Source organism: Enhydra lutris, unplaced genomic scaffold (assembly GCF_002288905.1).
Source record: "Enhydra lutris kenyoni isolate GAN:26980312 unplaced genomic scaffold, ASM228890v2 scaffoldscaffold49, whole genome shotgun sequence".
Classification (NCBI taxonomy): domain Eukaryota; kingdom Metazoa; phylum Chordata; class Mammalia; order Carnivora; family Mustelidae; genus Enhydra; species Enhydra lutris.
Genome location: NW_019154133.1, coordinates 9,153,189 through 9,176,430, shown reverse-complemented (window position 1 = coordinate 9,176,430; position 23,242 = coordinate 9,153,189). Strand labels below are relative to the sequence as shown.

Sequence of the window (23,242 nt, the reverse complement as noted above, 5' to 3'; positions counted from 1 at the left end):
ACGAATCTCTCAGTCACCAAACCTTATTTTTCCCCAACTCTAAATTCAGGATTGTAACTGCCTCACAGGCTACAATGAGGATCAAATGAGACTGTAAGAAAGTGGTCTGTGGTCTTTCATCCAAAATTCTACATTATGCCTTTTGTTTACGAGGTATTATTAGTATTAAACAGCAGTGCAATAACCAATGCACTTTTTGTGTTTACTGTGATTCATGGTTTTGCTGCTGGAAAGATGAGTTAGAGAAAGTGCTCAGTGTTTGAAAGTGGGCTGGTCAATGTGTTTGTATCTACTTTTCCCCTAACCATGGTGAAGAGAATGAAAAAGGAAATAGGATTGTGGTTGTCTGGGAAATACAGAAGAAAGCAGAACTGAAGCTGGTTGGGATGGGAAAAGGTACCAAGTACAAATTAATATATAAACTTACACATTCAAAATATACTCAGGGTTCCCCTGATCATTATCACCTTCAAAACAATTTATTCAATATTAAATAAAATATGTGCATCCAGTGGTGTGCTGGTAAATGTTTAACAACCAACTTTCTTGAAAAAACAAACACATTATAGATAGCACTTGTCGATTTCTATAACGTCAATACCCCTACCATGGCCAATTTCAAGTTACTAACATGATATCACAGGGAGTTTGGAAGAGATGCACTGTAGCACATCCATATAAATGACTCCCACATACAAATATAATAGACATAAATAAACTCGAGTATAATAATAAAAAATGTAATAAAATAGGAAGTGGTGAGTTTTGAGTACTTGCTAGCTTTATTTTGTAAATAATTCACTTAAATATGATTCAATTTTATTTAATTTTTTAGTAATAGCTCGGTTGAACATCCAGCTTATAAAATTCCTGAAAAATTAACAATCAGTTCTCATGAGCCTGTCTGAACCAGAGCTGGCACAACACCAGATATATTGGTAATTGTACTAGTATGGTACTAGTTACAGTAAAGATCATCACCTCTTCTGGGGAACTATCTGTGTTAGGTGACTTTGTCTATATTCCTATTATAAAAATCTCCTAGATATCAAAGCAATTACCACACATGTTGAAATCTCATTTCTCTTTCTGCACACTTGAGTTCCTAGTGATTATGACTTTTAAGTCCATATATTTTGTATCTAGGTCTGTTCCTGGGACAGGTAAGGTCAACAATGCATACTGAAGAAATACATTGACCTGGATCTGGCTCCTGTTCTCCAGGAGCCCACAAGCCTATATTATGTACGAAGATATACAGTTGCAGAATACACATGCAAGTTAGTCAACTTGATCTTGGAATAAACAAGTAAATGGATAATGAGGTTTTCATATTACCTACAAGTGGCTTTTAGTGAGATGGGAAATAACAGGAATTATGGATCAATGAAAGTCGATGTAACAGTTTTTTTTTCCTACCCCTATCATGATTAAAACAAAACAAAAAACCCCAAGCACCACTATGTTTCCTTATCTGCTGAATGATATTCTTTTAATATTCAAATCTTTAAGAGGCAAAAGCAGCACATATTCATTTATAGGAAAATTACTATATGTAGAAGCATAAACAAATAAAAGTCAATTTGCATTTTATAAGATTGATATATTAGTGAAGATAGGTTAAGACAATAGCACCTGGAAATCACAAAAAATAGCAGTGGCTTAAACAGTATGCTTTATTTCTTCTTTAAGTAAATATTTGGAGGTTTGCAGACTAAGATTAGTGTGGTGGTTCTGCTCCATGTCCTTAGGGGTTCACTTTCCCTTCAGCTCATGGCTTTGGCCATCCCTGAGGTGTGACCCCATTCCTCATGGTCCAAAATAAGCAACCACCCTCCCAGAAGCAGGATGGAATAAAGAAGACGCAGAGGACTAACAATTTTCTTAAGGTAACTTCCCAAAACATTCTCTGTGGCACGTCCATTATCCCATTTATTAGAATGTAGTCATAAGGTCACATTTAGGTTCAAAGGAGTCTAGGAAATGCAGTCATTTTTCTCAGCAGTTATGTGCATAGCTAAAATTTCTATGACCATTACCATCTATTATCTAGCCAACTGCTGGAATTTGCTAAAATTTGTGCCCTTAAACTGCAAATAGAAGAATTGCTAAGCTAGAAGTTATGCCCATTTTCAAGGTTTTTGATGCATATGGATCAATTTCTCCTTAGAAGCCAGGTACACATTTGTACTCCCAAAGACATCTATGAATCTTTGATATTAGACACCAACACAGTAATCAGTCAATTCCTTCAATGTTTGCTCTAAGGCTTTGTGACTGGGAGGATGTCATAGGGAAGATACTCAGTGTTTTATATGCATGGGATTTATTGGGAGAACTCTTTCAATGGCATGTGACAGATGACTGGCCAAGAGTGTTGAGTCTATTCAGATATTGAAGTGACTGAATTAGTTAAGGAAAGGTAACTGTACAGCATATGTTGGAATCTGAAGTTGAAGAATGTAAGATAAACTTTTGCTGAGGAGGAGTGGGAATTGAGGATTATATAGGTAGTTGAAAAAAATCTTGAGGCCTTAAGAGAGAAGAGAAAGTATAATATGTTCTCTTAATGTCTTGGAGGAGCTTTCCACATATGCTTTCATCAACTGCTATATTCCAGGCAATGGCTTAAATGCTTTATATACATTCTCTTACTGAATTCCCACAGCAGGCATATATTTTTATATATCCATATTTTACACATGAGACAGAGAAGGCTCAAGAGAGGTCAAAGTAGGGGCGGACCTAGAATTTAAACCCTATTCTGTCTGATTTCAACGTTTTGCTTTTTCCTCTTCTACTCTGAAGAACAAACTGATTAAAACAAAAACCAAATTTGATAAGGGTCATTTTTTTCCTGTAGCATTTGAATTAACTTATGGTTATGAATGATATTTTTAAATCTTTAAAAATTATAAAAGAATTATAGAGAACAAATGATGTATTGTAGAGGGGAGGAAGTGCCTCATGAGATTTTTGTCTCTTTTCATCAGAGTTGCATACTACCTCTCTTTCCCCATAAAACGTTATGTTCACTCTAAGACTGACAGTTATCATCACTGTTGTGTTGTCTATTTACTTGTCTCTGCCACCAGACATATCTTGAGTGTCAGGTCTTTATTACCAGAGCCTAGCACAATGCTTAGAATGTGCTCACTTAGGTGCTCACTAAGTATTTACTTAATGAATTATACAACCATTCCTTTTATGGTCATATCAAACATATTTACTAATGGAAAATTTTTATTAATTTACTATTATGCCAAATTTTAAGAGGTGTACAATCATTAGACTAGTATAAAATTATGATTCGACTATGGCTATACGAGGGTATTTATAAAGCAACTGAATTTGTGGTCAGGAAAACCTTATGGGGGAAGTGGAATTATTACCTCCGCTTCAAAAATCAGGACGTGAACCCAGGTAATTCTGTCCTAAAAATTCTGTGTTTCGCAGCAAGGCTATTTTAACTCGTCATCGTTTATAAGAGATGTTATCATTTATTATTTTGCATGACTCCCTGAGAATATCTTCTAATGAAAACTCATGGGTCCTTATTCTGTTTTTTTCCCCAGGAACTTCCCTTCTGCAAAGGGCACAAATCCTCCAAAAAGAAATTGCTGCTTTTATACCTCAGCAACTTCTACTCCGCCCCCGCCAAACCATTATTTATTACTTAGTATTCAGGGACTCTTTTTAGATGGTTTCCTCTAAGAAAAGTGCATTTGCCCCTCCTATGTGACTTCCGTACATCAGTGGCTTTCTGGCGCGAAGACACCCCCGCATCTTTGCAGACACTGCCCTGCAGCTTTCTGGTGGTGGAAACTACATTTCCCAGAGGTCTATTCGTCCGCGCGAAAATCTCTTTCCCGGCTCCTGGAGGCAAAGCGGAAAAAACTAACGACGTTTCGCGCGGCAGTGTGGGTGGGAGAAATAAAGGGCTGAACAGACTAGGCCCTGCAGCGCTCGCGTACCCCAAAATGGCTCGGAGTCAGGAGGAGCAGAGAGGGGGCGCGCCCTTGATGGCGGAAGGCAAGTCGGACGCGGAGGTTAGGCTCATTCTGTACCACTGGACACATTCTTTCAGCTCTCAAAAGGTAAAGGCCTCTGTTGGGGCGGGCAGCGCGGATCGGGTTTCAGCACCGGGACAGCTCCCTCAGGGCTCTCCCGGGTCCTCCCGCGGGTCTAGAACCAGGCCTCCAAAGCCCTAAACCCGGGGGGCGCTCCTTGGAGGTCTGGGATGCGCCTTGTAGGGGAGCACAGAGAATTAGTCTGAGATGGAAAGGCTATGACTCAGACTTTACCACTCATGATATGCGACAAAAAAGCATCACTTTAGGTATTAGGGCCGGAGGCCTTGTCCCCTGGGCTTTGGAGAGTGAGGCAGAGGGAAGCGCTTTCACGCAACCGCATAATCTACAGTTCCTTCTTTTTCTTGTACGCATTCGTTCTCTTCAACAAGGCCTAGCACATTTATATATCAGATTCTTGTCTGGGGAGGAAACATACTTAGGTTTAGGATGGAAAGAAAGTAGTGGTGATAGAGAGTCACTGTGGAATAAATTTAGCCAGAATTATTTACAATCTTTTTTTTTTTTTTTTTTTGGCCTTTCTAATTTATATGATTAAGACGCTAGAATATATCTTACTTGTTAATTCCTAGAATAGGAATAGTTAAAAAGAATGTTGATAATAATAATTCAGGGAAGCACAGAAAGGCTGTTTAACGGTATCCAGAGATGTCATTTACCTGAAAGCCTACATGTGTTGTAACCAGTGTGAACTCTTTCAGGTGCGCTTGGTAATTGCTGAAAAGGCATTGAAGTGCGAGGAACATGATGTAAGTCTGCCCTTGAGTGAGCACAATGAGCCTTGGTTTATGCGTTTGAACTCAACTGGAGAAGTGCCTGTCCTTATCCACGGGGAAAACATTATTTGTGAGGCCACTCAGATCATTGATTATCTTGAACAGACTTTCCTGGATGGTAATGTTAAGGCTATTTGTGATTTTTTGGATTTAATTTCAACACAAATATATGTCTCCTTCCCTCCCTTCCTCTTCTTTCCCTCCCTTTCTTCTGTCCTCCCTCCCTTCCCTCCTTCCTTCCTTCCTTCTTTTTCCTTTTGATTTCATGATGATGGTTTCATGCTAAAAACCTTTTCCATTTCCATAAGCACACAAATATAAAATAGGTTGATGCCACAAATTTTGTGTAAGCAAATTCTAATGTTGGAATATTCCTTTTAATTCAGAGGTTTTCCTCTGCAGGTGTGTGGTTGTTGGTGGTGAATCTTTAGCCTTGAAAATTCCTAACAATTTAAAATGTACGTGATGAAAATCCGTTTTCTCTAGTCTAACAAATAGTTCCATCTTAAAAATAATAAGAGGGAAAAAGAGGAGTAAAACTTAGGAAGAAAGAATAGAATGTTGGTATATTTAGAGATCTTTTTCCTGTGACTTCTCTATAACATTAATTTTGTATCTTTTGTAAAGAATTATAGCACTTAAATTTGTATGGTGCTTTTAAGTAATAATCATTTATTGACAGCCTGATTTATGTTAGGCACTTTATAATTTCTATTCTATTTGGTCTTCAAAAGAAGCCATCTGAGACAGGCATGATAGACTAGTTATTCCCATTGTACCTGATGAAAGAGAAACGGGTTGTCTAAGGTAATACAACTATTTTATGGCAAAGTAGGGCTAGAATGGAAGTCTTTCAAACCCGTATCTTCATATTTATACTAGCTGTCTCCCATAGTCATTGCTACCTATATATTATCTCACTTGCCCCTAATGACAATCCTTTGAGGTGAACTATAGCTTCAATATTTGCCCACGATTATACAGCTTATCACTGGCATAATTGAGAGAACAGAAGTCTCCTTTCAGCTGAGTACTCTTCTGAAATAGAAACTGCATGAGATCCAGTTACTTTTTATCTGCCATTAGTTATGCCAGTGTTAATTGGGCAGGATAAAACCAGAATATAACCCCAAATTACTAGGCCAAAAAATGTCCGAGGTACTTAAAAAAATTGGTATGGGACCTAAATGTGTGTGGAGGGAACCCCAGGGAATTAGATTGGCACTATGGCTGCCCCTATTCTTATTCCAAGTGTTTGGTTATTTAGGATTATGATTGGAGATTTTAGAGGTGGAGACATTGAGCTAAACCAGAGTTTAATGAACTGTTTTCTCTTTTATGATTACTTGCTATTCTTTATGTCTATATGCTGGGGACTGTACTGAAAATGGTGGCTAACTGATTTAAGACAATTTTTCTCAATATTGAGCTTTTTGGAAATGGACAAGTCTGTTAAATAATTTGTATTTCTTGGGAAAAGTGGTTAAAATATAAATAAAACAAAATCGCTGTATAAGAATTCCATTTTAAATAAACAAAAATCTTAAAAAGATACAGTAAATGGAAAATCATTTTAAAATATTTTGTTGGCATGCCTTGAACCACTACTACTGCTACTGCTACTACTGTCATTACTGCCATTCTCTTCCTCTTCTAGCATTGTTGTCCTTTAAGATATTCAGTAATATAAAATATGTTACTTTGCAATATAGTAATGTTAATGATTATTAGGTTTTCTTAAAGTTTTCCTTAGGTTTTTTCTTTTGCTTTGATCATATAAAAAAAACTAAGATACATTCTGAGTCCTACTTAAAGAAGGGAAATGTTAAGTTCTTCTTAGTACTTATGGAATCAGAGGAGAAGGCACTGGGGCTAAATGTTAAATGAAAATTTGGAAACTAAGGACTTTAATTCTGGCTGTACCAATAGAATCAGTAAACAATCAAGAATCCCAGCTCTTTATCTAAAGCTATTGCTAACTTGTTACATATCCTTGGTGACTTTACTTTTCTGTCTATTGGATTAAGTGATACAGTTTTATCAATTGCAGAGATAAAGCAAGTCCAATCAATTCTTAGTTCATTCTTTTCTCATTCTCAGGAGAGTTGTCACTCCATTGGAAGGGGTTAAAAGAGGATTAAGGGAAACAAAACCCATGGTAGATATGAAGACAGCAAGAAAATAGTTACATAAAAGCTAGTCTAGTCTATGGGGAAAGTTTATCCCAATGTAGTAAAATAAAATAAAAAATAAACATGCATGCATTTTCACTATTACCATTAAGATAATTTATATGTCATTAAGAACCCATGGAGATTAGGAAAAGAGCCAGATAAGATGGATGCTATCCCAGGGGCGCCTGGGTGGCTCAGTGGGTTAAAGCCTCTGCCTTCCACTCAGGTCATGATCCCAGGGTCCTGGGATTGAGCCCCACATCGGGCTCTCTGCTTGGCAGGGAGCCTGCTTCCCTTCCTCTCTCTCTGCCTGCCTCTCTGCCTGCTTGTGATCTCGGTCAAATAAATAAATAAAAATCTTAAAAAAAAAAAAGATGGATGTTATCCCAATTGTCAGGGATGGGAAAAGGTTAATTCTACCAATCATTGCGACCCAAAGTGTGTTCCATGGACTAGCAGCATTGGTATCACCTCGGAGCTTGTTAGAAATGCAGATCTCTTGAATCAGAACCTGCATTTTAACAAGATCCTGAAGTGATTCATATATACATTAAAATTTGAGAAGCACTTACTGTGTGTTAAGTAATCACTTAAACTTTACATAGCACTATAAATTAGTTCTATGCATACACACGTACATATATACAACTTTAGAGTATCTCAGTTAAAAGGAACCAGCTTAAGTTTTACATTACGGAAGAATGGCTTTAACACTTAAGAAAAATGAATCTGTTGTATACTGGACATGGTTCTAGATATAAGGTATCCTAAGTAGAACATTTGAGATTACTTCATAAGGTACCCTTGTGGAATAAAGGAGCAAATATGGCTAGATAAAAGTAATGCACATTTTCAGGTGAACAAACCACCATATTAAAGAATATTCACTTATAAATGTCTTACATAAAGATTGCACATTTAGCTAAAGACTTGTCCTGTATAATTTTGTTACATTTATTTCAATTACTTGTAGACTACTGTTAAGTACCATAAGGTCAGAGACAGTGTCTGTCTTATTAACAGTTGTATCCCCAGTGCTTCTTATGGTCAATGTTCTTTAATAGGAGCTCAATAAACACTTTTGAATAATTAAAATGAATGAACTTTTGAAGATAGATATCAGCCTAGACAGGGATCTCTACTGGTGTTCTTACAGGTTTCTGTTCTCTGACTTGAGCCTAATGACTTGAATAAAGACATTGTGGAGATACTGTTACATTTGTGGATGACAAAAGCTGGGATAGTTAAAACGATGACGAATTTGTGAAGTGCTTGTCATGGGACAATGAAATGAAAAAAAAAATGAAGATAAAGTTTAACAAGGCTAAATGTAGTATGTGAATTTAAAAAAAAATCAGTTGCGTTAAGCAAGGATGGGAGACCTGGGTTGCTAAAAAGTTATTGATTAAAGCTAATGATAAAAGGCTGGGATGATCTCAAGTTGTTTTGGTTCTAAAACATGGCAAATTGTGAACTGGTCAGAACATGCAACATTTTGTTCAATTATGTGTGGAACTTTGAGGAACATTTACAACTTAGAATACTAAGTGAATGGATTTCATGAGATGTATAGTTGCTCATGGTTATAATAGGAGACTTAAAGTGTATTCATTCATGTAAAAAATAGAGTGTAGTCAACTGGTATCTCCTTTGCTGTTATTTGCCATCCCTTATTAGTTTACCAGCTGGGGATTATATTAAAAATGATGTTTTGCTGACCTGTAGATACTTCTCAACATTTGTGTGTAATCAATATTTATATCCTTATGCTTTTGGGATAAGTCCATTAAATAATTGGTAGTTTGTGGGGAGAGATTTGGTATCCAAGGCAATCCTTTTCAAGTCTTAGCTTTATAAAAGTATCTAAACTGAATGATGGCTATGATTTTTTTAAAGTTTTATTTTTATTTAAGTAGTTTTTTAAGTAGTTTATTTAATAAGTAAGTTTTTGATTTTTTTTAAGTTTTATTTATTTTTATTTATTTATTTTTTTTTTTAAAGATTTTATTTATTTATTTGACAGAGAGAAATCACAAGCAGGCAGAGAGGCAGGCAGAGAGAGAGGAGGAAGCAGGCCCTGCTGAGCAGAGAGCCCGATGCGGGGCTCGATCCCAGGACCCTGAGATCATGACCTGAGCCGAAGGCAGCGGCTTAACCCACTGAGCCACCCAGGCGCCCCTTAAGTTTTATTTTTATTTAAGTAGTTGCTGCACCCAATGTGGAGCTTGAACCTCATGACCCGAGATTAAGAGTCACATGCCGCTCTGACAGAGCCAGCCAGGCACTCCTTGATTTTTTTTTTTTTTTTTCTTTTTTGAAAGCAGTAGTGATGTAGACATCAGTGGTGATATTCCTGAAGTCAGAATTTGGGTCAAAAGAAGAATTTAGGGGGTGCCTGGGTGGCTCAGTGGGTTAAAGCCTCTGCCTTCGGCTCAGGTCATGATCCTGGGGTCCTGGGATTGAGCCCCGCATCGGGCTCTCTGCTCAGCAGGGAGCCTGCTTCCCCCTCTCTCTCTGCCTACTTGTGATCTCTGCCTGTCAAATAAATAAATAAAATCTTTAAAAAAAATAAAAAAAAAACAAGAATTTAGAAGTACTGAATTATGGCTGTTCAACCAAGCCTGGCAAAGAACAATCTCTTTATTCGTTCTTTTAATAGCCATTTTTTGGGTGTTAATTGGTGCAAGGACCAGAGATATTTCAAAGATCCCTAATAATTAGAAGCTTACTAATCTTCAAAGATAGTTTCATTCTGTAAACTTGATAGTAATACCAAATCTGTCTTTATGGGCTATTATTACTACTCAGTTTTATAGATTCCTTTTCACATATGTGACACCTTTTTCTCTTCAGGCTTGCAATGAAGAGTAGATATATTAACACATGCAATTGATTAAATTAGATGAGGTGTGATACTAAGCAAACTAGGGAAACTCCGGTACAGTGGATGTAACAAGTGAATATATTCGCTAATATAGATTGTAAAATCTAGATGTTTCTTATACTATTCATAAACTCTCTCAGTGCATTTAATTTGGACACTAGATAATAAAAAAAAGTGGGTCTGAAATGACTACAAAATACTAGAACATTACTACTTACTACTGCCGGATGACTCAGTGGTAATCTGGAATCAAGGCTGTCATATGGTGAATACGGAATTTTGGTAATTTAGTATATAAGAGTTCCCTGAAGATCATGTATCATGTCTTTGGTTTATATATACCTCATTTATTCTTAGGAAATAGAACTTGGTTTGGAAATAAAGTACTCTGGTGTGATGTTAAAGTACTGTATATAAGTCTCATTAGGAAATATATTTTTTGGATAAGATTTTTGTCAATATCTATTGAAAATCAACTCATTTTAAAAATAATTCTGAAGTTACTGTTACATTAATTATTTAGGCAAGAATTTCCAATTATTCAAATTTTTGTCTATTAATAGAGCCTATCATATATAGTTGAGTAACTTTATATGTCTTTTAGCACATCTACTAAAATTGTAGATTAGCACAAAGGTTCTAATTAAGTGTGGAGAAAATATGGTATGTGATAAGGAAAAGAAAATGAGCCTTTAAAACTCATGATTGTGCCAATAAAGTGGCTTTAAAAAGTTACTTTTTTTTTACTCTTTGGTTTGTCCAATTTTAGTGGACAGGTCGGGGTGTCAAAATGCAAAGGTTCTAATTCCATATTATGTGTTAACAATAATTGGAACAAACCATCTGATAAAGAAGTTTTGCTCCCCAATTACAAATGTTTCTGTTCAAAGTCTTAAATATAATACCACTTAAGGTATAAAATTTATTGAAAATAGTGCTATAAGTTTGTCTTTCTCAGAAAACCATGGCTGCATATAATGAACTTTTATAATTTGACACTGTGTGTTTTTTTTTTTTTTTTATCTGTGTTTAGATTTGATCATTCCAGTTCTATAGTTGTGACAGCTTTGAATTGTAGTCATTTGTAACCATAACTTATTTCAGGTCATAATTTATTTACCATTTTTATTATATTTTTTTAATAGCGTGGTGTTTGACTGGTTGAAGGGTACAGTTTTATTCAACTACCTGTTGCATATTATCTAATATACCAATGTTATTACTAAGTGACCTAAGTAAAATAAAAAGTTCTCAAGGGGATAAAGATAGGAATGAAGTCTGTTTTCATTGAATTAATAATGATAAGGAAGAAATGAAAATTATTCAAATAGACCTGTGGAGGGGAGGGAGTCTTCCCTGAAAATAGGGTATAATTATGCCTTCTTTATCTGCCATCATTGAGGAACATGGGAAATCAGAGAAATCAATGTAGAAAAATAATGGAAGCTTATGTCTATAAGCTCTTAAATTCTTTTAATTTTTTTGCACTTGGGGAAACTGAATGTGATTTTTTTTTTTAAATGGTTCAAGGCCATTGTTATTCTACTGAGCAATGCAGAGACTTGAGACTGTATGGAGGTGTTTGTCCCTGTGAAATATCTGCAGAATGCTTTTATTGTATCTTTTCTTTCTGGTTTTAAAAAACTTATTTTCTCTCATTATCACATCTTTCTGTTTTATGTCTATCTGCACCTGCCTAAATTTAGGTGCGGTTCAAGACCTGCCTTGTTCCCTACTCAGTTCTTCTAAGAAGTCTGGTCTCCTGCCAGTTTACTTATTTATTCTTCCAGCTTAGTCACTTATCCTGGTTTCCAGTACAGCAACTCTGTTCCCTAATGCTGGAAACTCTTTTCAATGCCTGCTTCTTAAAAGTCCTCTGATTTCATGCCTTCCGCCTGTAAGCCTTCTATTGCTTTTTCACTCCTGACTGAGGTAGAATACTAAAATGGCTTTTTTTTTTTTAAGTAATCTCTGCACCCAATGTGGGGCTCAAACCCATGACCCCAAGATCAAGAGCTGCATACTTGAATGCCAACCAGATGCCCTTTTTCCCTTTCCTTTCTTTTAAAAAATTTTTTTTATTTATTTTTATTTATCAGAGAGAGAAAGAGAGGGAGCACAAGCAGGGGGGAGCGGCAGACAGAGGAGAAGCAGGCTCCCAGCTGAGCAAGGAGCCCAATGCAGGACTTGATCCCAAGACCCTGGGATCAGGACCTGAGTCAAAGGCAGATGCCCAGCTGAGGGAGCCATCCAGGCATCCCTCTTCTGTTTTCTTTCTCCTTTCCTCTTTCCTTTTCCCTCTCCTCCCTTCCCCTCCCTCCCTTTTCTTTCCTTCCCTTTCCCTTGCCCCTTTCCTTTCCTTTCCTTCTTTTGTGCGTATGTTATAACAAAAATGTTTTATGGAAAGATTGGAAATAAAATAGAATGAGAGTGAGAGGGAAGGTCTGTATAAAATTCAAAGGAAATTCCCAATGGCCTTTTGAAAAACTCTGTTTCCAGAGGCAGGGGACACTATTGTGCTTTGGTGTAGAGAATAATGACAGCACATTGCATGTATTGCCATGGAGGTAGTAGAAGAGAGACAGGCTGGATGAGAATTTGGGTTCAGTGGGTATCTTATGCTCTGTCTGACATAGTGTTATAGTAGAGAGTTACATAGTAATAGTGTCCTGAGTAGAACAAATTATTTTCGGGGATTTGAACATTTATCTTCCTTTGAAGAATTTGGGCTTAGCCAGATGGAACTTTCACAGAAAACAATTACCAGTGTTTTTCCTGCTCTAATTCACTTTCCCAGAAGGAAGTGGTATCCTCTTCTGAAGACAAGCCCCAGGCCTGGCACCAGAAAGTAGCCTGAGCCAGTGGCCATAAATTTATCTACTTGGAAGAATTTTAATATGCTGTATCATTTTTGGTTATTAACTTGAGGCTTTTGGACTCCCAGAGCAGTGGTTCTTAAACTTTTTGGTTTCTGGGCCCCTTTATCATAAAGATTATTGAGAACACTGGAGAGCTTTGTGGGGGTATATCTATTAATATTTGCCAAATTAGGAATTAAAATTGAGAAAAATTTAAAACACATGAATACACAAGCCCACATCTCATTAACTGTCAGAGTGATAGAGCCATCACATGTCCTGTAGCCTCTGAAAAATTCTCTGTATTCTTGAGGGAGAATAAGTGAAAAAGCAATTAACATTGTAGTATTACTATAAAAGTAGCTTTGACTCTGTGGACCCACTGAGAGTATCTAGAAAAAGCTCAGGATTTTTAGATAGCACTTTGAGAACTGTTGCCCTTAGTGGTCTATGAACAGAATTCAGGAGATTTGAGGTCCTAGAAGGGAAATAAATTATATCTTCACTAATTTCTAACAGAAACTTATCAATTCCTTTCATTTCCAATGTAGGCATAAACCTACAATATGAGGAGTACCTGTGACTTTGTTACCAATAGAAATCACAGATATGTTCTTAGCATATCAGGTTACTGCAGTTATCTTAAAAATAACTTATGCTTATAGCCACTTTGAAATTATGGTAATTATTAGACCTGCTGCTAGATCTTGTTAATGTACTAATAAAAGGCACCCATTTTAATATTTTATAATTTAAAATTTGGTAAGTGTATTTCAGTATATTCAGTTTCTGTTGCAATCCTATGTGTTGTATGTTTAAGAATATTATTTTGAGAAGAGGTCTGTGGCACACAAAAAGTTAAGAACTCTTCAGTGTTTCAAGGACTTTAGAAGGACTTCAGTCTGTTGTCCTTATGGACATGTCTACCAGGCATTGGTTGGGATCCTACTGATATATTGAGATCCTGAAAGATCTGCAAGGAAGTGTGCTGTAGTTGGGTAAATCCACTGTTGACAAGCAGTATGTGGCTGACACTTCATTCCTGGTTATTCCAATGCGGACTTCAGAATTGGACTCTCTAGCAGGGAATTAGAAATTTGCCCACAGGTTTGAGGAGTAATCCATCTTATTTTTTCTTACAGTCAGAAATAGTCTGTTTGCTTAGAGAGCTTGTTCCACTTGGATTATGGCATTACAAGATCTTGTCTGAAATGCTCTGCAACCAATTCTTAATTGTCAGCACTTATGAATGAGTGTGGGATGCTCAAAAGGATTCTAAATTAAATAGCCCAAACTAAGAAATAAATGAATAAAATTGAGTCGGTTCTTTTCATTTGTTGGAATAAGCTCATTGGCATTTTTCAGGGGTAGTTGGAGAGTCAGAAGTAGGAAGTGTTTCTGAAGGGACATAGTCCTGATCTTTGGATCATGTGGTTCATCTTTATTCTTCTTGGATAGTCTCTGAAATGTAAACCCCTTGAAGATGATGTTATAAAGCAGGGCATAGTATTAAGAATCAATGGCTTTAGTTCTTATTCTGCTTTTAATTAGCTTTGTGATCTTGGGGTAATACTTCAGCCTTTATATCTCATTGTCCTTGTTAACTGCTACAGAGCTCCTCCAGCTCAAATATTCTATGACAACTAGAAATTTGGGAATATATTAATTAATTGAAATTTATTGAACACCTGCTGTGAGCCAAATATTATATTAGGCATTGGGAAGTCAACAGAGAACAGTGCATGGTCCCTACCGTCAAGTAGTCTGGAGTCTAGGGTTTAACCAGCAAATTGAGGATTTATGTAGAATCCACTTTCTAGATAAAAAATATTAGAAATTCATGGTGAATTCTGTGAAGACTCTCAGTGCACATTCACATAGCATCAAAAGGGTCACTCTTGGTGTTAATTAGAACCTAGAAAGAGTGGTTTCTGATTATCTTTTCATAATGAGTTTTTCATTCACCTAACCAATGTTTATCAATGGCCTAATATGTATGAGACATTATGAGAGACAGTGAATCACAGACTCCCTGCCCTGAAGAAGCTCATAGGGCAAAACGATACAGACAACCAATTAAGGTGATAAGGTTCTGATGGTGTATCTACAAAGGTATTTTCCATGTACAGAGGAAGGCACACCTGACCCAATCAGTTATTGGTAGTTTTAGGAGGTTAGGGAATGTCCCATAGAGGAGTTGACATAAATAACTGGGCCTTGTGGGTAGAATAGCAATTTGTAAGGTAGAGAAGTGAGGGAATTTCAGTGTGATCATTATGTGGGATCTAGTCTGGTACATCAGTCCATTTCAAATTTTGCATGTCTGGGCTGGGGAGATATCATCTTTTAAATGCCTTGATGTAACATTGAAAACACTGCTAAAGGGGTTTGGGTTTTTGATTTTGCTTTTGGATGTAACCTCTGATTTGTAACTTTTTCTTTAATGTTTATGTGTATGTTTTTTAGAAAAAACACCCAGGTTAATGCCTGATAAAGGAAGCATGTATTACCCACGGGTACAACATTATCGAGAACTGCTTGACTCATTGCCAATGGATGCTTATACCCATGGCTGCATTTTACATCCTGAGCTAACTGTGGACTCCATGATCCCAGCTTATGCAACCACACGGATTCGCAGTATGTAACAATCTTAAAAGCTTGGAATTTAGTTTCAAAGTTCTTCTAGTTCATTTTTGAGACCGGGCATGTCTCGTGAAGACTTGGGGACAGGGTTGTTGAGTTTCTTCATGGATATTCATGTTACAGGTCGATCCATGCACCAGTCAGATTAATCTGTGCTTCAGCTGTTCAGCCGGACATTTATGGTCTGTAGGAGCTGATTTTCCAGCTCTTAGCCTTGAGGGCCAAGCTTGGGTAAAATTCAGAAGAGTAGCCTGTGGAAAAGTAAAGAACATAACATGTTTTTGTAGAGATGGACTAAGAATCATGAAATCTGGAATCTGATGGTGGTTATGGGCAACTGAGTTCACATTTCTGGTCCTTAATTTTTGTTTCATTATGTGAGGGAGCTGGACTACAGGCTGTCTAACCATTAGTCTACCTCTAAATTGAGTGATTTGAGATTTATTAAGATTGAGTTGTGATATCCAGCTCTCCCCTTTGCTGAGTACGGTCAGTGCATGGGATGTGGAAGAGAAACTGTGCTCTATGGCACATGTGATTGGGATAGGACAGTAAGGGAAGGTGGCCATGGTCAGACTCTGGGGATGTTTGACGAGCTCAACAGGTCTTCTGATTCTAGGTCTTCTGATTCTAGAAATTACATTTTTTCCATTACATCATATCTCATCTTTATAATTCTCTAACTTATGTTATTTTTCTTTCCTTTTGATACTTCTCTCCTCTTCCATTCCCTCCTTCCTTCTCCTTTTCCTGTTTTATCTTCTTGTTCCTCCTCCTTCTCTGCATAAGTACTCATATGATTTGAAACAGGTGGTCTGAATATAATTCTATCACCTGGAGTTAATATATATATTTTTTTAATAAGGCTTTTTTCCTTGTCTTCATATAGAAGTCCATTAACAAAAACTTGAAACGTACTGAAAGGTAGAACAACTACTGTGCACTGAGCACTTCTGATCTTCTGAGCCTCTCTCTAAGGGCTTTCCTGGGTGCCTCACATTTAATCCTTAGCCTATGTAGCCGATACTCTGATAGTTCCATTTTGAATCTGAGGAAACTGAGGCACAGAGAGGTTAAGTCTAAGGCAGAGTCAGGGCATGAACCCCAGAGCTCATGCTCTTACCATGAAGTTTCCTAGCTTCTCCTTTTTTCTTGTATAGAAGGGAGGAAATAATTTCCTATTTCACAAATGATTTTATTATCAGGCCAAATTGGTAACACAGAATCGGAATTGAAAAAGCTTGCTGAAGAAAACCCAGACTTACAAGAGGCATACATCGCAAAACAGAAGCGACTTAAAGTAAGTAAACCAGGCTGTTCTCAATTGACATTCACTTTTTGTATTAAATGTTCTACTTTTTGTAAAGTCTCATTATTTCTAGAACATGTCCTTTTAAATATTTGCAAATCACCAGTGCATGTTACCTTTGGCTTACACTCTGCTTTTAGAAAGAATTTTTCTTAATTAGATTTAATATTCAAACCTAATGACAGTTGCTTAAAAGGCAGGTATTTCTCATGCTGATTGTCAAGGAAAGTTATAAAATGAAAAAGCAAGTTCATAAAATATACTAGAAATCTGTCATTTCAGGTAGTCTGCCACTTTAAGGCCTAGCTAGACCTTTAGGACTTTAATACCAATGGGGCAATTGGCAAGTTTGTTCTTCTATTATACTCCCCTCCTTTCTCTCATTTTTTTCTTCTTACCGTTCACCCATTTCCTCCACCTCCAACCACTAATCTGTTCTCTATGAGCTCAGTTTTTGTTTTGTTGTTGTTGTTTTTAGAGTCCACGTGTAAGAGAGATCCTATAGGATATATCGTTGTCTGACCCATTTCACTTAGCATCATTCCCTCGAGGTCTATGTATGTTGGTGCAAATGGTAAAACTTCATTATTTTTTATGGCTGAATATTAGTCCATTGTGTATATATACCACATCTCTTCATTCATCTATCACTGGACTCTTAGGTTGTTTCTTGGATATTGTAAATGAAACTGCAATGAACATGGGAGTGCATATATATTTTTGAATTAGTGTTTTTGTTTTCTTTGGATAAATACCCAGACGTGGAATTGCTGGATCACATGGTGGTTCTATTTGTAATTTTTTTGAGGAACCTCTGTATTGTTTTCCATAGTTGCTGCACCAGTCTATATACCCATCACTAGTGCATGATTATTTCCTTTTCTCCACATCTTTGCCAGTACTTATTTCATGCCTTTTTGATAATAGCCATTCTAACGGCTGTGAGGTGATATCTTACTGTGGATTTGACTTGCATTTCCCTGATGATGAATGATGGTGAGCATGCTTTTATGTACCTGTTGGCCACTTATATGTCTTCTTTATGTCTTCAATTCAGATCCTCTGCACATTTTAAAATCAGATTATTTTTTGCTATTGTGTTGTAGGAGTTCTTTCTATATTTTGGATGTTAGCCCCTTATCAGATACATAATTTGCAAATATTTTCTCCTATTTAATAGGCTGCCTTTTCATTTTGTTTTTGGTTTCCTCTGTTGTGCAGAAACTTTTTAGTTTGACGTAGTCCCGCTTGCTTATTTTTGTTTTTGTTTTTGGTGTCAGATTCAAAAAATTATTGCCAAGACCTATGTCATGAAGCTTACCACTTCTGTTTTCTTTTAGGAGCTTTATGGTTTTAGGTGTTATGTTCCAGTCTTTAATCCATTTTGAGTTAATTCACTCTGACTTGCCTGCCGCCTAAGGAGCAGGGCTTTGCTTCATCTGTTACAGTCAGCCTTTCTCTTTCTGGTGCTTCTTTCCTCAGGGCCTACGAACTCATGCAAGCTTCTGCCATATTAAAAATGTACCAAACACCAACACTCCCCACCCTCTTCAACTTCCCATTTTCCTTTATCTTATCTTAGCTAAGTGTGCTGCTCAAAAGAAACGCCTGGACACACAGCACTCCTTACTTTCCTCTTGGTCTTTAACTCACTGCATTCAAATTTCTCCCTCAGGCCTGACCCTTCAGTTTTTCATTCCTTGAAAGTTGCTGAAGTTCCATTCATTCCTTGGGGGTTGAGAGGAGTCTCTTTGTGTCCCTTGTATTCTTGGCCATGTCTAGTCATCTGGTCCTACAGGAGTTCCCGGTAGACCAGTGGGTCTGGCCCATGGAGTATTCTCACAGCCAGAGCATTTTCCCTCAGGTTTGCTTTGGCTTTAACATTATTCTGGATCTCCTCATTGTCATGGATTAATAGTCTCCAGCTTTAGAAGAGTTTATGTCTGCTTTGCTCTGTATTGATTGTTTTTTTGCAGGCATAAATAACCTATTTAGTTATTTTTGCTAATTAGTCAAAGCTGCTTGACCATGACAATGTCAAATATTTGAAGAAAATTCTTGATGAATTGGAGAAAGTCTTGGATCAGGTTGAAACCGAGTTGCAAAGAAGAAATGAAGAAACCCCAGGTAGGTTCTCATTTGTTTTTGTTTTTGTTTTTCTTTTTGCTGGATGCCAGGCATATTTATGGGAATACTCTTAGATTTTACCAGAAACATTCTGTAGTCTGTTTTTTCTTATTATTTTTACTCATGGGCAGTTTAAATTATCCTGACAATAATAATAATACTGAACTCAGCAAAACCCAGATGTCTAATGATAACCAGTCTGTGTCTATGAGAAATGTGACTGGTAGAGGATTTTTCCACACCATTTAAAGTTATGGTTGAGAGATTCCTACTTAGACCATTTGACACATTTTTTAATTACAGTAGTTCATTTGGTTGAATAACCAGAGTAATTGCTTGAAAGCACTATCTAGTTTTTTCCCTAGGCAGGGAGAGTACTTCCAGTCTGAAGTATAAAATGGGAGATGGCCTGTAGAAATCTGCAGGCTGGCTGGTGAGCGTCCCTGTATTGTACCTGTGAACCTAACTGCACGATCCTGCCATTGCCCAGGTGCATGCCCATGGACCAGTTGCGCTATTCTAATTGGCGACAAAGTGGAAGACCATGTTACATGAAGCTTGCTTCACAATAGGAACTTTCTTCTGCTTTACATAAGTAACTAGGAGCAACAATCACTGAGTGACATTTTAGGCCCAATTTTACAGATCTTCCTAAAGCTCACCTGCTGTTTTCCTAAGCCAGGAGGAAAGATCTGTTGACTCCTTTGGTTTGGAGGCTCTCGGCTCCTTAGAATCCTTTTCAATATCAAAGATCAGCTCTGAGCTCAGATGGCTCCTGTTTCACTCAGGGATGTAGGTGGTTGACAGATACCAAGAAATCTCTCTTCGCTTGGGATACACTGGCATGGACTTTGTCTTAGGTTAGAATTATTCACTGAGTAGGATTGTCAAGAGAATGTCCCATGGCCTTCATCTTTTGCTGTACTCACACTCGCCCCCAAGACTGAGACAAAAGATGCCAGCTCATCTATCTGTATAGCGCTTGCCCCTAATTCTCTGTGTCCCTCTCTCTGATTAGAAGAGGGCCGCCAGCCTTGGCTCTGCGGAGAATCCTTCACCCTGGCAGATGTTTCTCTTGCTGTCACATTACATCGACTGAAGTTCCTGGGGTTTGCGAGGAGAAACTGGGGAAATGGAAAGCGACCAAACTTGGAAACCTATTATGAACGTGTCTTGAAGAGAAAAACATTTAACAAGGTGTTAGGACATGTCAACAATATATTAATCTCCGCAGTGTTGCCAACAGCATTCCGGGTGGCCAAGAAAAGGGCCCCAAAGGTTCTTGGCACTACCCTTGTGGTTGGTTTGCTTGCAGGAATGGGATATTTTGCTTTTATGCTTTTCAGAAAGAGACTTGGCAGCATGATATTAGCACTTAGACCCCGACCAAATTATTTCTAGGCTTGTAGAGATCTAGTGGTGGTGACTCATCCAACCATTCAACTAGACTCTTATATACTCTTCCAGGCCCAGTGAAGAATGACCCTGGGCCATTAGTAAAAAGTATAATTTACTTTACTCTTTGGGTAGTTTTGTGGGGAGAGGAGGTGATGAAAATGTTTTTGTGGACTGGTGACTTTGAGATTACTTACTTGCAAATCTGAACTAATCCATCCTTAAAACATGTGCAAGGTCAAGATATGTAAATGCCGATAGAGTATTAACCTTTAACTCAGAATGCAAGTTCAAGTTCTGAATTACTTTTTGGGAGGAGGTTCTTACTAGGAGCAGACAGTAATAATCTGTGATTGTCCATAGCTCTTCATCTGAGGTGAACTGGATGTTTTGAATGTAGAGCAGTTAACAACATTTTCCACTGAAATTCAGAAATCATCTTTGTTTTACAAGCTGGGTTCAGACAGCAGCAGGGCACAACAGTGCTTCACATGATCACTGTTAGATTCAGGCAGAAATAAGAGAGACAAAGGGAACAGAGAGAGGGAAAAGAGGGAAAAGGAAGTCTATATAGTGAAGAGCAGTAAAGGGCAACCTCCAGGTGCCACCAATGCCACTCAGTGGCTGCCTGTCCCCTTAGTAAACATTAGACTTCTTGTGGCCCCTGCCCACATATCCTCCTATACTTAAGACCTTGGGAAGAGCACTAGGGAGTTACTGGTGGGAGTGGGCTGGAGAAAATTCTGGGCTTTACGCTAACAGTACCTCCTCTGACCTTAGTATTAATTTTAAATGCATATGAATCACACTCATTGTTTTAATAAGATTAACTGCTTATATACTTGGGTATGAAATGACCACTGGAACGTGTCTGCCTAGCATTTACATGAAAATCTTAAGTGCTATAAAATGGTTCCTTTCTTTTCCTCACAGTTGGATGATGCCTGTGAGATATCCCTCCTTTGGACTTTTTGTCCAGTCACTGGGGGTCTGAGCTTATATAGCCCTTTTTAGCACACAAATGGAAGTCAGGTGAATGTCTCAGCTAATCACCAACATGGCATGTGGCTGGGTCGTGGATAGTTTAATGATCTGGAAGGATTAAATATGCCCATTCTGTGTTTGAAGAGGCTGGTGTGTTAAAAAAAAAAAACAACTGTGGTCTAGACCTTGCATCTGTTTATTGTCCTTAACAAAGTCTTAAAAGTTTAAAGAGAAAGAGAAGGATAAAGGTCTAGTCTTAGTCCATGGAAATTAATTTGGGGAAATGAAATAAGTTCATAGTGAAGTCCACTTATATTCATTTATGTATGTTTAGGTGTTTCGGGGGTACCTCAGTCCATCTGGAAGGGACAATCCCAGGGTGTCCCATGAACAACCATGGAATTGCATCATACACAGTTTGTGCTCAGGAAAAATTTTCATGGTGACAGGAGGATACAGATTCCCTGGAGCTGGCCTGAAGGGAGTTGGGGGATAGTTTTAGACCTCTGGCTGGAAGTATGTATAGAGAATGATGAGCTAAGGTTCCAGCAAACAACAAAAGTTTTTTGGATTGCCTCAGATTGGCTCTGCAAAACAGGCAAAGAATGTACTGACTTTTTCATTAACAGGAAACAGTCATACTTAGGAAATGACTTTTGGATGGTAAAATGAGTCTATAATTCCATTTCATGAATCAGTTATTTTAGAGAGTCTTGAAGTGGATATTCCTTGTTTACAAAAATTAATAACATCTCAGTGTAAACTCAACACAACAATAACTAACAGACTGGCAGCTTTTCTAATATCTTAATATTGCCCCTCAGTGCATTGTCATCGAGACTGGCTGGATTTATTTATTGCTGGGACATTCCAGTTCATATTCCTAAAAGAGCCACAAAACTGATTGTTTAGTAGTTCATCATGTTTCAGAGATGTTTATATAACCCTATTAGAAGCAAGAATTCAGACATGAAGAGAATGAAATTGGATTTTTATAAAAATCTACAAAGGACACTTACCTATGTAAAGGTAGTTGGTTAAGAACAAAGATTAGAAACCCAGTGCTGGCTTTTCTTAAATTTATTTTATTACTAAGTCAGAGAAAGTCTACTGGGAAGTGTAATTTTCTGATATAGTTTCATTGGAAATATTCTTGTGTTAATATTAAAGGTGATGCATCCTAGTGATTTCACTTGTTTCGTGGATACCCTTGGTTTGGACTTATAAAATGTTTGGGATCATAATGCCCACTAGATGTCGCTGTTTATACAGTAGTCTGAGACTGGGCATTAGGTTCAGCAAGCCTTCTAAAATGGCTCAAGTGAAGATAAACATTAATGACCTTAGTTTCTGAAATGAGGGCATCTTGATCAGATCATTCATCTGTAAAAAAGCTTGAGGCACATGTAGTATTGATTTCTAATGCTTGGGAAGGGATAACAATATCACACAATGTCAGGCTAAAGAGCTAAACATATACTGTTAGCAAAATAAGCACTTTTGTCTATTTTTTTTTTTTCCCCCATGATCATTGGTGACTGGCCAGTGTACTCCTCAGTTTCCAAAGTTTGTATAAATATCAAAATTATAAACATGCCTGAGGTACTAAATTTAGGTTGACTATGTATGTCTTAATATATAAATGCTATTTTATTGTTACTACAATTACATGCCTTTTGAATCAATTTCCCTTAATTGCACATAGTTGTAAATGTTTGCTTGATTTTTAGTGATTATTGATATTGACACCAGAGTTGTATATATTTTGGTGTTGTTGAATGTGATAGATCAAGATACTATTCTGCCTGTAAGATCAATAAAAGTAACTGGATAATCAATATGAACTCTACAAGTACTAATTTTATAATATTTTTTGTTTTTTATTTATTTATTTATTTATTTATTTTTTTGTTTTTTTGTTTTTTAATTTTATAATATTTTTAAAGAAAACAGATTTCATTTAAAATCATAACATAGTGTGGTAATTGGAAAGAATAA

At 37.2% G+C, this 23,242-nt stretch overlaps 1 protein-coding gene across 4 annotated transcripts; it reads left to right on the top strand.

Moving 5' to 3' along the window:
* Positions 1-3,881: 3,881 nt before the first annotated feature.
* LOC111156832 (ganglioside induced differentiation associated protein 1) lies at positions 3,882-21,412 on the top strand. 4 transcript variants are annotated; one of them, XM_022517925.1, is made up of 6 exons: positions 3,882-4,097; positions 4,793-4,985; positions 15,250-15,423; positions 16,635-16,729; positions 18,751-18,865; positions 19,884-21,412. In XM_022517925.1, the coding sequence occupies exons 1-6, from the start codon at positions 3,981-3,983 to the stop codon at positions 20,264-20,266; spliced, it is 1,077 nt and encodes a 358-aa protein (XP_022373633.1). In that variant the 5' UTR covers positions 3,882-3,980; the 3' UTR covers positions 20,267-21,412. The 4 variants fall into 4 exon arrangements, with proteins under 4 accessions (XP_022373633.1, XP_022373634.1, XP_022373635.1 ...); XM_022517926.1 differs by having other exon boundaries at positions 4,062-4,097; positions 18,751-18,879; positions 19,898-20,651; XM_022517927.1 differs by lacking the exon at positions 15,250-15,423 and having other exon boundaries at positions 4,062-4,097; positions 18,751-18,879; positions 19,898-20,651.
* The last annotated feature ends 1,830 nt before the right edge of the window (positions 21,413-23,242 follow it).

What these genes read in the sequence shown, in the direction of transcription:
- LOC111156832 (XM_022517925.1), top strand. Translation starts at nt 3,981, where the DNA reads ATGGCTCGGAGTCAGGAGGAGCAGAGAGGGGGCGCGCCCTTGATGGCG. An exon ending in CAAAACAGAAGCGACTTAAA is followed by an intron (nt 16,730 to 18,750) that starts GTAAGTAAACCA and finishes TTTGCTAATTAG; the next exon opens with TCAAAGCTGCTTGACCATGA. An exon ending in AAGAAATGAAGAAACCCCAG is followed by an intron (nt 18,866 to 19,883) that starts GTAGGTTCTCAT and finishes CTCTCTGATTAG; the next exon opens with AAGAGGGCCGCCAGCCTTGG.